This window comes from Rhynchophorus ferrugineus, unplaced genomic scaffold (genome assembly GCF_030347505.1).
Source record: "Rhynchophorus ferrugineus isolate W39M unplaced genomic scaffold, kcgeb_rfMv2 rfM6, whole genome shotgun sequence".
Taxonomy (NCBI): domain Eukaryota; kingdom Metazoa; phylum Arthropoda; class Insecta; order Coleoptera; family Curculionidae; genus Rhynchophorus; species Rhynchophorus ferrugineus.
The window spans coordinates 3,570,955-3,586,856 of record NW_027472585.1 but is presented as its reverse complement, the minus strand read 5'-3'; the positions used below and the strand labels follow the sequence as shown (position 1 = coordinate 3,586,856).

General features: G+C 30.2%; 1 protein-coding gene across 5 annotated transcripts in view; it reads right to left on the bottom strand.

Annotated features, from left to right (window-relative positions):
- Positions 1-15,902, bottom strand: part of LOC143198801 (uncharacterized) — a 116,114-nt gene that overhangs the window by 45,601 nt on the left and 54,611 nt on the right. For all 5 annotated transcript variants that reach the window (XM_076408297.1, XM_076408298.1, XM_076408296.1 and 2 more), the window contains one exon: positions 12,580-12,742. In XM_076408297.1, coding sequence (XP_076264412.1) covers positions 12,580-12,739 — 160 coding nt within the window. In that variant the 5' untranslated portion in view covers positions 12,740-12,742. The remainder of the gene's footprint in view (positions 1-12,579; positions 12,743-15,902) is intronic.

Below are 15,902 nucleotides of genomic sequence, written 5' to 3'. Positions count from 1 at the left end.
TATGGAAAAAAGTTAAAGAAAAACTATTATACCTGTGTTTTAGTATTGTAGTTTTAAGTCCTACGATAATATATGTATTAAATGTACTATAATGTTAAAATAAATTATATTTCATAACATTTTTGTTCAATTATTTTATTTAGATTAGAATTTTCTCGTATGTCAATGCCAAACTGAACTAAAACTCAGAGTTGATGCGGCAACATTATAATGTTTCGACGTCACAAATATCTACGACGCATTACTAAAAAAACTTTGAATAGAATATAGCTACATTATCCAAAATAAAAGTTATTTCTGCAAAAAATGGATTTGAAAGAAAAATTGATGTTTGAAATAACGAAATTTTAAATAAAAGAGTCAAAATCTAGACGTGACGTGGTTATTTTGGTCGCACTGGACGATTTGTATGGGTAAAGGTCTAATTTATACATTACATTAATAATTTTATGTTATAATTTGACATTATATCCTATATGGATGGTGTTAGGGTCCCTAATTTATTTACATCGCTAGAAATCCCAAACAAGTTGTGTAATTTGTAAACAACAGTGTTGATTGGGCTTTATTTGTTTCCTTTATTGTGTTCAATTTATCATCATAAATTTTGTCAGTAGGTTTGTTGTCGAAACAATTTTAATTTGTTTTAGCAAACATAGACTACTTGATTTGAATAATGCTATTCTCGCAGTTTCCAAGTGCGCTATTATTGTCTACTTGAGTTATTCTGATAGTATTTTTATTAATTGTTCTTCAATATTCTACTACATTTCATAGTTAGCGTGTCTGGAATACTCACTAACTTCTATAAAACTCTAGTATTTTTTTTTAAAATTATTATTTCAGTTACGGTCATAGAGCACAGTCATTATCGACGAATCGATTATGGGAAAATTAAGGTTATTTGCCTTGATAAATCCCAGTGAAATTTTTTAATTAAATTTTTTTTCGTTGGTTGCACAAAATCATTTTTTTAACTGTGAAATATAAGATAAATAATCCAAATACAATCGAAACGCGCTAAAATGTTCAAATGTTGGAATGCGGAAATGATGGTTAGAAAACGGTAAGTGACGTCAATATTTCGTAGTACTTCTGACAGGTGTCTGACTTAATAGGAGAATGCCGTGTGAGGAAAAAGAGGTGTTTGTTACCTTTGGAGATCGATTTACTAAAGAATACATTGATACGTTGACTCACATTAGACAATGGCTGTTTTCTTCTGACTATGTTTGGTTTTATAAGCCAATTCAAAGGAATATAAAATTAGATGCTTATTACAATCGTTTCATATCAGATTTCATGACTTTGAGAGCAAACAAGAGTATGTACAAATTTTTGCAGCCTTTGAAAACACGGTTTACTCAAAACAAACTAAAACGAACAAATAGCATAATTGACTTATATTCGAAAATGAATACAATTTGGTATGCATAACCGGCTATTAAGATATTTTGTATCAGATAATAATTTAATTACTAGATATTAGAATGATTTGCTTTTACCATTGACCTTAGTAACCGGGAAAAGCTGACAGAAGAGAAAGCCAAACGTCACTCCACCTAGCACAAATTGTAAAATGGATTATAATTATTTAAATAATGTAGCGTAATTTTTATTCCGTATAATGATTGACTGTTTATATTTTGTATACTGTTATTGCATAATGTTGATGACTTTTTGTTTCTGTTATTAATCAAAAACCCAGACAGCTTTTTCGATTTATTTATTTATGTTTGATGTTGTTTGCAAATTGACTTGCTTCGTTTTTGTTAGTGATACAGCAATATTTCAACTGAAGTTGTTTTATTGTTAACTTTTAATATAATAATAATAATTTTGCATAAAAATATTCCATTAAACTATAATGCAGTATGTTTATATATACCGCTAACGCCATTTTACTAATTACAATTTCAAATATAATTATTACAAAGTTCGGCCATGGAAAAATTTAAAAAAAAAGACAAATTATCTGACAGGGTTGTTGTTCATCAACTATACCATTCAATATCAGAATAACCATGTTATATTGATCTTGAGCAACAAACCAAACATATAACTGAACAAATTCGGTCAGCTGCAAAAGATGCTACCCCAATAGCCAGAGGGAAATCAGAATATGAAGTGCTTTACCCCCTCGAAATTAGAGAAATGATAAAAGAAAGGCGAAAAGCTAGAAGAGTATGGCACAGAACCAGAAATGCTGAAGACAAAACTACTTTTAATAGAATTAGTAATCAGAGGAATAAAAAGATCAAAGAATATAAACAGAATTGCTTTCAAAAGTATGCAAGTGAATTAAGCCTACAAGCAGACAAAGATTATTCGCTATAGAAAGCAATTCGAAGATTTAAAAGACCTATTATTCGAGTACCGCCAATTAAAAATGATCGAAATGAATGGATTCGACGCGACGATGGCTAAATTTGCTGATGATATTGCGATTATAGCTGTCGGAGACAATAGTGAAGAAGCCTCACGAAAATTACAATAGGCAAGTGACAATATAAATAAATGGACACAAGCTTGGAAAATAAGAATTAATGAAAGTAAATCTGTACATGTGCAGTTCACCTATAAACAGACCGTACAAGCACCAATAACATTAAATAACACTATCATTCCATATAGCAACAACGCTAATTATCTCGGAATGAATCTCGATGTAAAACTTCGTTGGAAGGAACATATAAAGAAGAAAAGAAAAGAACTGGAATTGAAATATAGGAAAATGTACTGGCTAATTGGAAGAAAATCAAAATTATCAGTACATAATAAATTGCTATTATATAAGCAAATATTGAAACCTATATGGACATACGGAGTTCAATTATGGAGATGTTCTGCAAAGAGTAACATAAATAAAATACAAATTTTTCAGAACAAAGTCCTGAGAGGTATTGTGGGTGCACCCAAATACTATAGGACTGATTACCTACATCGAGACCTTCAGATATCCACAGTCAGTCAAGAAATCAAGAGAATTGCAAGGGGGCATGAGAAAAGACTTCATTCTCATGAGAATATTGAAATATTGCAGCTTTTGGATACCACCAGAACGGGACTCAGACTCAAAAAGAATCAAACCATCTGATCTTGTGTAGTGTTGTGTAGTGAGGTACATATATTCAAAAATTTAGCATTGACATGTATAAACATTATTTCACCAGAGACTGAGTTAGGGCCGTTGGGTCCTCCTAGTTATATACCTAGATTTAAGTTAGCATAAAGACAAATTTTAGGTTAGACCGAAACGACTAGTAACAATGTATTAATTAAATTAAAAAAAATCAACAAATACTGAAACTAATGTGGACTTATGGTGTTCAAATCTGGAGTTGTATCAGCTAAAGCTATAAAAGGCAAATGTTGAGGTTCTCCAGCTCCTAGATAATGAAGGCTTACTAAGAAATTTGAAGAGAGTAAAACCATTTGATCTAATTCAGTAAAATTAGGAATACGGCACTCCAACTCCAAAACTCAGTGCACATTAAAAACATTTTTTTCACATGTTAAACTCAAAGTGCCTATTGTAGATTAAGTAATTTGTATAGTAATAGTTTTGTATCTTCAAGTTTTTTGACTTTTCCAAAGGCCTTAGCCTCCCAAATGATAGCGTAACTTCCTTTCTAATAAATCAGCTACCTGATGCTTTATAAGCTTACATAGCCCTAACTGTAGTTTATTAGTGACTTTAAATCACTTAATATTACAGTTTCTTTTTAAATCTATAGATGTGGTGGCAAGTACAACGTGGGGCAAAAGTCCCGCTACCATTTGGATTGTCTATAACTTTACCGCAAGAAAAGATAAGTAAGTTTGGTTTTCACAAAAAGTTTACTTGATCTTTATAATTTTTTTTTCGTTATGCAACGTCTGAGGCTGAATTTCTTCAATTTCGTGACGAATACTGTCTTTAAGACGTTGACTCGTTTGGGGCTTATTCATATAAACTTTTGATTTTAAAAAACCCCATAAGAAAAAGTCTGGTGCTGTTAAATCCGGAGATCTGGCTGGCCATGCTAAATCGACACTTCGCGGAATTAGTCTTCGTGAAAAAACGTCATTCAATAATTGAATTGTTGATCGAGCTGTGTGTGCTGTGGCCCCATCTTGCTGAAACCACAAATCCTCTAGTCCTTGCTCTCCATTTCAGGCGCAAGAAAAAAAGTTTAGATTTTGATAAGGAAGGAGTTTGCTAACTGTGGCGGAATTTAATGATCCCTGAGCGCCAGCTATTGAAATGATTATATGATTGACGAAAACATTTTTTCTTGAATTCAAATTTCTAAAAATAAAACATAGTTTTTTTGGCCATCTGCATAAAGAAATAATTTAAGTCAATCTACACCATCTAGAAAGATGAATATCTTATTTCACGAATAAAAAAAACTGGATCCCATTTATCAACAGCCCGAATTAAGAGCATAAAGAAGCGACATTTAATTCAGTCTCCATTAATCATAATTCTCTCGGGTACAAAGTGGTTCGATAAAATCACTTTTTCCACTTTGCGTTTAAAGCGGTTTCGCTTACTTGAAAATTCACTGCCGATGGCTTTCGAACCTATTTGACGGTTCGTATTAGATAAAAGCAAATTTATTATACATGGAGCCACCACCGGTCGATATTTTTAGAGGCCTTTTAACGATCTAGGATGTGGGCTTTAATGAGTCGGACCGACAAGGTTTTCGCGGCCTTTACGTTCGAATTACTTTAAACATTACAAGAAACTGGACTATTTTTCGGCGATTGCTTATGTTAATAAACTCGTAAATTTAAAAGTGTGATTAATGCTTATTATTGTAGTATCTGGTCTAAAATATTTCACAAATAAACACTGTCTGAGAAAGAATTCGCTTGGGTTATTTCCCGAGATGGCAATTTGTTACTTTTTCTTTTATAATTTGTATGGATTGTTAACCAATTTTGAGAGATACAACCTATGAGGTAACAATATATATTACATGGAATTCAACGGGTGAAAATACTCTTGGATGAACTAATGTTGTATGAAAAAAAAAAGGTAAAAGACTGGTAACTGTTTTCCAACTATTTAGAATGTAACAATCATTAAAATACACATTACACTTTAAATGCTGTAAACGATGTAAGTAATTTTACTAAGGAACATTATTTATTCGATTATTTAACTTAAATTAACTCAATTAAACTTAACTCAGTTTTTACATTAAGTTTTTTTGTTGGGCCCTGTTATTTATGAAATTTTCTAGTAATCTCATAATCATCATCTCAGAGCAGCCTTATTCAGCTTACTTAATAACAGAAGTAATTATTTTTGTATATAGATTTACATTTTCTGGTAAAAAGTTCAAAAATTCATACCATTGTAGGATAACATCTTGACACAACACTTTAGTGTACGACGTTCAGTACTACAATATTGAGTAGGTTTAAAATTTAAACAGCCAATAATACATTTATATATACTGAAGTCAGTTTTAATGGCTCGATAATTTGAATTTAATTTGATAAAAATTAAAAACCTTATTAAACTAAAAACTTAATTTTATTACAATTGTACACTTACTTGATTATAGAAAACAAATATTTTATTTGCAAAGTTAAAAAAAGAATTACTAAGTTAGTTATGAAACTAACTAATAACCTACTAAGATATGAAAATTATTATGAGCCTTAAAAAAGGTTTTCATGTTTAACCTCACAGATTCATAGCGTGCGTTTTTTATTTGTGCACCTACTAGATATGATGGATGGATGAGGATATGGATGGAGCAAATAGAGAGAACATATACCAATGAATATTAAGATTTATGATATACTGAATTAACATGACATAGATTATGTATATATGCAAAACGATAATGAACCATAAACATTTTGCAGTTGTTTAATGATAAATCGGTCTGATATATATGTATCAGTACAGTGTAGGGTAAAAATATATATTACATGGTATTCACCACGTGAAAACACTCTTGGATGAACTCATGTTATATGAAATAAAAAGGTAAAAGACTGGTAACTGTTTTCCAACAATTTAGAATGTAACAATCATTAAAATACACATTACACTTTATATGCTATAAACGATGTAAGTAATTTTACTAAGGAACATTATTTATTCGATTATTTAACTTAAATTAACTCAATTAAACTTATCTCAGTTTTTACATTCAGTTTTTTTGTTGGGCCCTGTTATTTATGAAATTTTCTAGTAATCTCATAATCATCATCTCAGAGCAGCCTTATTCAGCTTACTTAATAACAGAAGTAATTATTTTTGTATATAGATTTACATTTTCTGGTAAAAAGTTCAAAAATTCATACCATTGTAGGATAACATCTTGACACAACACTTTAGTGTACGACGTTAACAGCCAATAATACATTTATATATACTGAAGTCAGTTTTAATGGCTTGATAATTTGAATTTAATTTGATAAAAATTAAAAACCTTATTAAACTAAAAACTTTATTTTATTACAATTGTACACTTACTTGATTATAGAAAACAAATATTTTATTTGCAAAGTTAAAAAAAGAATTACTAAGTTAGTTATGAAACTAACTAATAACCTACTAAGATATGAAAATTATTATGAACCTTAAAAAAGGTTTTGATGTTTAACCTCACAGATTCATAGCGTGCGTTTTTTATTTGTGCACCTACTAGATATGATGGATGGATGAGGATATGGATGGTGTAAATAGAGAGAACATATACCAATGGATATTAAGATTTATGATATACTGAATTAACATGACATAGATTATGTATATATGCAAAACGATAATGAACCATAAACATTTTGCAGTTGTTTAATGATAAATCGGTCTGATATATATGTATCAGTACAGTGTAGGGTAACAATATATATTACATGGGATTCACCACGTGAAAACACTCTTGGATGAACTAATGTTATATGAAAAAAAAAGGTAAAAGACTGGTAACTGTTTTCCAACAATTTAGAATGTAACAATCATTAAAATGCACATTACACTTTAAATGCTATAAACGATGTAAGTAATTTTACTAAGGAACATTATTTATTCGATTATTTAACTTAAATTAACTCAATTAAACTTATCTCAGTTTTTACATTCAGTTTTTTTGTTGGGCCCTGTTATTTATGAAATTTGTCTAGTAATCTCATAGTCATCACCTCACAGCAGCCTTATTTAGCTTACTTAATCACAGAAGTAATTATTTTTGTATATAGTTTTACATTTCCTGGTAAAAAGTTGAAAAATTGTAGGATTACAGCTTGACACAACACTTTTATGTACGACCTTCAGTACTACACTATTAAGTAGGTTTATTTCTAAATAGCCAATAATACATTTTATATACTGACGTCAGTTTTAATGGCTTGATAATTTGAATATAATTTGATAAAAACTAAAAGTAATGCCAGTGCCAATAAAACTTTTACGTTATTTCAATCACAATAGAGCTAAGATTAGTTGATAATACACTAAAAGCAAGATTAATATATTACACTCTAGTAATATTGAATATAAATGTATTTACATTCTTATTCTTTACACATTGTAACTAATTTTTGCCTTGTACTAAAGTTCCACGATTTGATATTTATTATGTTCCACAAAATATCCGAAAAATAATGTCAATAACAGACTAATTTTCGAATTGGCTCGATCAATAAAGATAATTCATGAACACATAAATCACAAAATTGGTAAGATTAATGTATAACAGTCGGTCACGCTAAAATATGTTTATCCCTATATGTGTATGACGTGGACATTTTTCATTCTCAATTAATGTTTTATTCAAATTTTATTCATATATTTTAACACATTAATTTTTATTAAGATGCGTAACATTATTAAAGGAAAAAATATGAAATTACTAAAAAGTGAGTTAGGTAGATTTAGTTTAACACTAATAGATCTCAATTATATTTTCAATTTTTATTAAACATATACCTGTTTGATTTACAAGTTAATTAACTTAATATGCGGAATTAAGATGGTATTCTACCAACTTCGTGATATGGGGGTTGTCTTTTATATTTCGGGATTTGACGATTAATTTCACTTGTTGACGAAACAACCACGTTGTCAGGTATCTAATAACGTTGTCATTGTTATATATTGAAATTCTCATCAAGTTTACATTTCTATTGTTCAAAAAGACATATAGATATGATAGTGGAGAGATCTGACTTCGAAAGGATTGGCAACAAATTCTATTTATTGACATAATCCCTTTATCAGGTATCTAGAGACATTCTCATGGATATATCTTGAAAATTTCATCAAATTATATTTTTATCGCGCAAAAAGACATTCGAATATTACGGTGGATAGATTTTATTTCCAAATTAATTAACCTAATATGTGGCACGTATTTTACGAATTTCCTGACTTGGAGGGTGCCTTTTATATTTCGGGATTTGAAATAGATTCTATTTATCCACGTAATAACCATTTTGTTGGGTATCTAGTAGCATTTTTCGGGTTATATTCTGAAAATCTCATGAGATATGCATTTCTATTGCTAAAAAGGAATTTGAATGTCATGGTGAAGAGACTTGATTTCCAAATTAATTAACCTAATATGTGATATTAAGTTCGTAGTTTACCAATTTTATAATATGATGGTTGCCTTTTACATTTCGGGATATGACAATATATTTTATACATTAATGTAAAGACCAAAACCTGACAAGGGTATCTAGAAACGTTGGCAGGGTTGGATCTTGAAAATTTCATCAAGCCTACGTTTTTTTTGCTCAAAAACGACATGTCGTAGTAAACTCACGACTAATATTTTTTAAATATTACGGATTAAATATTATGCACGTATAATAATGCATCAGTATCATGATAATTATTATCTTACAATATTAGGGCACGTATACCATCAATGTTTACCGGAACAACAACCTATTTTGAATAACCTTCAAGAAATTCATCCTTAAGTGACCTATCGGTAGGACAATAGTCGGCAACTCATTGATAAACAGTAGTCTTTAATAGTAATTCATTGCTAAAAGTAGAATTAAGTTCATGGCTACCTTTAATCAATGTAATTTTAAATTCATTTCATGATATTTTGAGCTTATTGTAGTCAGTAACAAACTTGCCCTGAAATATTAAAGTACTATTTATATCTATATAATATTAAAATACTAGTAGTTTTTGTGCTTTTCATTTCACGGCATTATTACGACGTATAGTTAAATTATTATTAGTACAAATTAGTTATCTTCGTAATGTATTGTGAATAGAACGGAATTTTCTGCTTGTTTATTGAAAATATCCATTTTTCCAGCATCCTGCATAAACTATGTCGAATTCACTTGATTGTATTTTTTTATATGGTTGTTTTCCTTTTCATTATTTTCATATTTAGTTCAATTTATCCCATTCCATGATATTTTATAAACTATCGATTTTCCATTGTTTTCTTGTAATCGATAACAAATTCATCTGAATATTAAATCAATTAAGGAATCAACATACAAATATTTTATTTGAAATGTTAAAAAAAGAAAAACTAAGTTAGTTATGAAACTAACTACTAACCTACTAAGATACGAAAATTATTATGTGCCTTAAATAAGGTTTTGATGTTTAATCTTACAAATTCATAGCGTGCGTTTTTTATTTGTGCACCTACTAGATATGCTGGATGGATGAGAATATGGATGGAGTAAATAGAGAGAACATATACCAATGGATATTAAGATTTATGATATACTGAATTAATATGACATAGATTATGTATATATGCAAAACGATAATGAACAATAAACATATTGCAGTTGTTTAATGATAAATCGGTCTGATATATATGTATCAATTCAGCGTAGGGATATCGAAATATCGATATATCGATATTTATCGATAATATCGATATATATCGATAATTTTTCAAAAGCATTGGTCATTAATTGAAGAACTTTGTTTTGGCAGGGTAGGATTATTAGGTGGTTTGATGTTTGCACTCCATAAGTCACACATAATTGACTGATAAACCAATCTGTTTGGTTTGAATCAGTACAGTTTTTTTTATTTTGGGTTTGATCTGTTCTGCTTTTTGTCTAACGTATTTTAAAACATATTAGTCAAGTTTTTGATAAAAAAAACTGCAAAAGACATGCAGTATAATTAGACCCATTATCGTTAAAAAATTAAAAGTTTTAAGGTCATAATTTCGACCTTATGAAAGTAGTAGAATATAATTTTATTAATATGTTAGTATGATGTTACGTTTATTTGAGTGGTAGTATTTTTTTTATCTAGAAAGTAAATAGTAAATATTTTGTATCGTAAAATGTAAATTATGGTATATTCGAAAGCAAGCAATTGTTAGATTTTGAAAGATACACTGGAATTGCAGTTTTCGTTCGTTGCCACGGTTATTTCTCAGAAACGCGATTCGTTTTTTGTTTTGAAAGAAAGAAGAATCGGTGATACAGATCGTATCATATATGCATTTCTTGTGTCGTTCGGGTTTAAAGGTTATTTCGGTCACGTAAATGTAAAATAAATGATTATATACACATACCTTGACCTCAAATATAACGTTAAAAAGATAATAAGACCATAATGGAAGCGCACAGTACACTACACGAAACTGCCGACTACGAAAACTGAACTGTTCACAAAATACCTATTTCATTTTTTTCGGCAATTTACGAACTTAATTGTCAGACCGACGGCAACACGGACACGACACTTGCGTGATTTAACAATACAATCGTGCGTCCTTCTGGGCGACATTGCAATAAACCGAGTGAAACACACTGGAGCGGACAGAAAACGCGAAAACATTAGACGAATTAAAAGCACTTGCGATGATGTAATAATAACAGTGATGAAATACAAAAAAAAAATCAAAGGTGGCTGTGAAAGTTTATTATCAAGTATAAATTTCACATCATTTCGACTATTTTGAAGCATTTTCAGCGGATAGATTACCGTAACGGTTCACGGAGTGACAAAATCAACAACAATTGATTTAAACCCTCACTGTTTGCCATTCGACTAGCTTTTAACATTCTGGCTTTGCTACCCTAGCTATCACTTTGAAAATAATGTGCCAAATTTGCGCTTATATGTAATATGGTTTTATGTTTTGTTTGTAATATGATTCTAAATAACGATGTACATTAACATAGCCTTTATGAACTCTATATTTAAATATTATTTATTAATGTGATAGAGTAAAAAGAACAACATTTTGATAAATAATAAATTACTTTTGACTGTATTTATGTTACCTTCGCAACTAATAGGTCTATATTTTATTGATTTTTTCGACTTTGTTTTGCGACTATCGATTGTTTCAACTGTTTTCAGCCGATAGTTCGCAATCTTAGTAAAAGCTTATCCGTTTCTGGAAATATACGAGGGCAGTTTGATAAGTCAGTTACTTTTTGACTTTCTCGTGCATTAAGCCTCAACTACCATCTATTAATAGACTACTATGTGATTTTGCGCAAGCTGCGCTCTGTCGTCCTAGCCGCGACCTTGACAAAAATGTACCTAATTTATACTTACATATAATATATTACGTAATATTTATATAGTTTTATGATTTTTTTTGCTTGTAAATAACAATATAATGTATATTAATATAGCAGCATTTTGGAACGATACTTTTCAAAATTGTTAATGTAATGGGGTAAAAAGAATTAAATTGTGAATGATAAATAGTAAAATACTTTTGATTGTATTTATGACAATAATAGGTAATATTTCGATAATTATCTCGATTTTTGTTACAAAATGTTTCCGTTCAATAATAAATAAAACCTTTACTTTATTTAAAAAAGCTCAAGCAATTATATGCCATCATTTTTAATTGTCTTGAATTCGTTTTCTATTCTATGATTAGGTATATGTTTAATTTTTATTTAGTATTTATGGTTATTGTAAATCCTTAGTTTTGTTTAAGTTCTATGGTATTTTCTATATTTATTATAGTATATTATTTAAAAGTATCAATTAACATATTAAAATACGATAAAACATTTGTGGGGTATTATTCTATTTCATAGAAAAATTCGATTCCTTTTTATATATCCACAGAACATGCAAATATAAAAGTAATTCTACTTCGTTTAAAATGAAAATATTAATAGCATATAAATAATATAAATATATAATCTTTTTTAAAGTTAGTACGTGAAGGAATATGTACATTTCCGTCTGGCTTATACTACCATCGGTAAAAATAAGCACATATAATATTAACTGCTCCAAGCAATTATCTCCGTCCTTTTCTCTCTCACAATTTACACAGGAAAGGGTTCGTACATCTTCGTCTAACATCACGAATTAAAAAAACCATTCGAACAGTGCTTTTGACTGAAATTACTGTTTTTTGACTATCGACTGTTTTGACTGTTTTCAGTCGATAGTTCCCAATGCTAATTTCAATGGTTAAGACGTTGTTTACTGAGTCCTGTTGTTGGCATACCAGTACAATATATATATCGAATATTCAGGTTACCCAATGGAGGTCATTATGGCAGAAGTTCAACATTGAATTTTAAAAATTGTCCAAAATCAATTTAAAATGAAAATGTATTGACCACTAAGTCGCTTACCTGGTGGAATGGGATGTAGAGTGACCGAGGTACTGAGCCGATCGCCTCCCATACTGACCAAATGAGGGGCATCCGTTTGTAGTTTAAGGGCTCTACCGCCTCCATCGCCAACCTCAACGCTCCCTCCAGTAGGTCCACTGGCCAAAGTAATGCCCGACATTTTCTGCAACCAATAAGAACATTTTAACTTGGTATGGTACAAAAAAGGCATAATAAAAGACACAGTTATGCAGTTACGAAAAATGTTTATTGACAATTTAAATATGAGACATGATATAAATAAAAAGTATTAAGCTGAAAAACGAACAGGCAGCGGAAATAAAAATTATTCTGATATAAAAAATTACTTTCTTATAGTAGACAAATTCGCAAACATTTAAACGACAGCATATATGCAAATTAATAATTTATATGGTAAATATGAAAATAAACAAAGGTATAAATATTAATTAGTGTAAACACCTACAGATTACAAAAAAATTTTATATTTTAAACTGATATTTACACTATGTTATATAAAAAAAATGAATTATGCTTTCGGTTTGGAAACATAGTGGCCGTTTAGTGAAATTGAACGACTACAGTGGTTATGACTGTTGGTTAACAATGTCAATATAACCTCTAATTATTATCACAAAGGTTTTGAAGAATTTTGTAGATTTTTGACAATAAGGTGGATAAATCGAATTTTATTAGACTGATTTGGTTACATGTTCTGTCTCTTTTCAACTAGGGTGAAATGAGAAGGAAAAATTCGCTCAGTATATAATTCAATACATTACACATAATACATTATTACAATAGGGCATCAACTATGGAGCGCTTTGGCTGTTTTATTAGAAGAGCAATATATGCTTTCTATGGATTTGTTCTGGTATTTGATGTTTCGTTAAATTCATTTCTGAAGAAATATTTTATTATATAAGATAAAATTTAGACGTTAGTACAAAAGTAAACATTACCTATAGTAAAATATAGCGTATATAATGAACATAGTTAAGTCTAGCTGTAGTGATTTCTAATTAAAACAAAAGCGTTAATGAATATTTGTTTCATTTTAATTGCTAAATAGTTACAATTACATCATGGCTATTTTTATTTTACGCATATAATTTGTGTAACGCAATCTTGTAACTTATCTCTCTGTATATATATTTGAATATCGATAAGAATTAAACAAGCTTTATAATATCTAGATAGATACGTAAATTATACTATATATTATAACATATTGTTCGATAAGTTTCTGGTCAATACATTTCAAAAGTTAATGCGTGAAGTCAACAAGTGGAAGAATTTCAGAAGAACTGTCAGAAAAGTGCTTCATGTTAATATTTATTTTCAATGCCATATATGTCTAAACCAATTCCCTAACGCTTGGGAAGTGGCCTAAATCATTATGATTCTTAAACCAGGGAAAAAGTCAGAAGACTTTTCCTCTTATCGCCCTGTAAGTCACCTGAAACTCAAAAACTCAAGTTGCGTGAGTTAGTTGATACCTTTAAGATATGTTACGTATTCTTTATCGTTATTTTTTGTCACATCTATTAACAGCGCACCAAGAACAGTGGGCGAATCGATGATAATTTTCTACCGGCTATTGTTCTTTTGGGTTTTCATTTGTCTCGATTGATGTTAAATGCTCTGGTTGAGCAGCACCCCCATTTTTAAGGACGATAATGGATTGGATAGTGAAAAAAGCCAATAACACTTGTCGTTTTTGAAATATAGAATTCAAATGCCACCAGAAGTTTAATACGGTCAAGGCTAGTGATGCCTTGCATTTCTGAAGGGCATTTTTTATCATAATTTTAATTCAGATTGTTCGTATAAGAAATGTTGGCTTGGGGTTACATTACAATTCTAACAATGGATCTAATACTATAACATGACCTTTATTATTACTAGCCTTGATCATAAACCTAGAAAATGTCAATGTTTTATTCGCTGAATTGGAATTAGTGATACTTATATGGAATTATAATATTATATCCACATATTACTTCTACCATCAATGAAATACTATTTTCTTAAAATCAAGTTCGCCTAAAAACATCTGAATGAATGAATGAGTATGAATTTCTTCAATTATGAGCTTTTTTATGAATTTATATATATCATTGTCAAGGAAATAAGATTGTGTGTAACATGTTCATTTTTGACGGGTTGAACATTTAACTGTTCATCTACTATATGAAATGGACGTTGATTTAGATAAAAATATATTCACCAATTAGTTATGGATAAAGCACAAGTGTACTTACATAAATTTCACAAATAAAATGATAAATATTAAGTGTATTAAATAGCTTTTCACATTGAGCTTAAAATTATATTTAAAATAGGAATATTTTGGCGGCCTCTTGGTCCATTAAAAGCAACGTTTTAGAATACCGAGCAATTCGAAGCCCAATTCATGGATTTTTAACACGGTGCATTGTCTTGGTGAAGCAGCATTTTCTTAATCTTCAAATGTGGCCGTTTTTCGGCGATTTCGTCCTTCAAACGATCCAATAACACTATGTAATAGTCGCTGTTGATGGTCCTTCCTTATTCAAGGAAGTCAATGAAAATGACTCCATGCGCATCCCAAAATACAGACGCCATAATCTTGCCAGCCGACTGTTGCATTTTCCCACGCTTTGGAGCAGGTTCAGCGTGTGCAGTCCACTCGGATGACTGTCGATTGACTTCGAAGTGAAATGATGGAGCCATGTTTCATCCATTGTCACATATCGACGCAAAAACTCGGGTTAATTACGCTTGATCATCTTCAAACACAGATCATCAACTGGTCGTTGTTTTTGGTCAAAAGTAAGCTCGCCACTTTTTCCACTTTGCACAGAGCTTTCTAATACCTAAATATTCGTGAATGATATGATGTATACGTTCAGTTGATATCTTTAGAGTGTATATTTCATTCAATTTCAATTTACGGTCATTCAAAATCATTTTGTGGATTTTTTAATGTTTTCGTCGGTAACAACCTCTTTTGGGTGTCCACTGCATTCACCGTCTTCAGTGCTCATTTCAGCATGTCTAAACTTAGCATACCAATCCTTGATAGTTGATTTTCCTGGGGCAGTGTCGGGAAACTCGGCATCAAGCCGAGTTTTTGCTTCAACTGTATTTTTTCCCTTCAAAAAACAATATTTTATTAACATGCAAAATTCCTTTTTATCAATTTTTTTCACAATAACAAAAGTTGCTTCACTCAAAATGCTGTAATTCACAAACTAATGATCCGACAGCTGTCAAATCTATACACGCATCTTTTGAGGGTTAGGACTAATTAAAAAACATATGGATTTAATTCTAGTAGC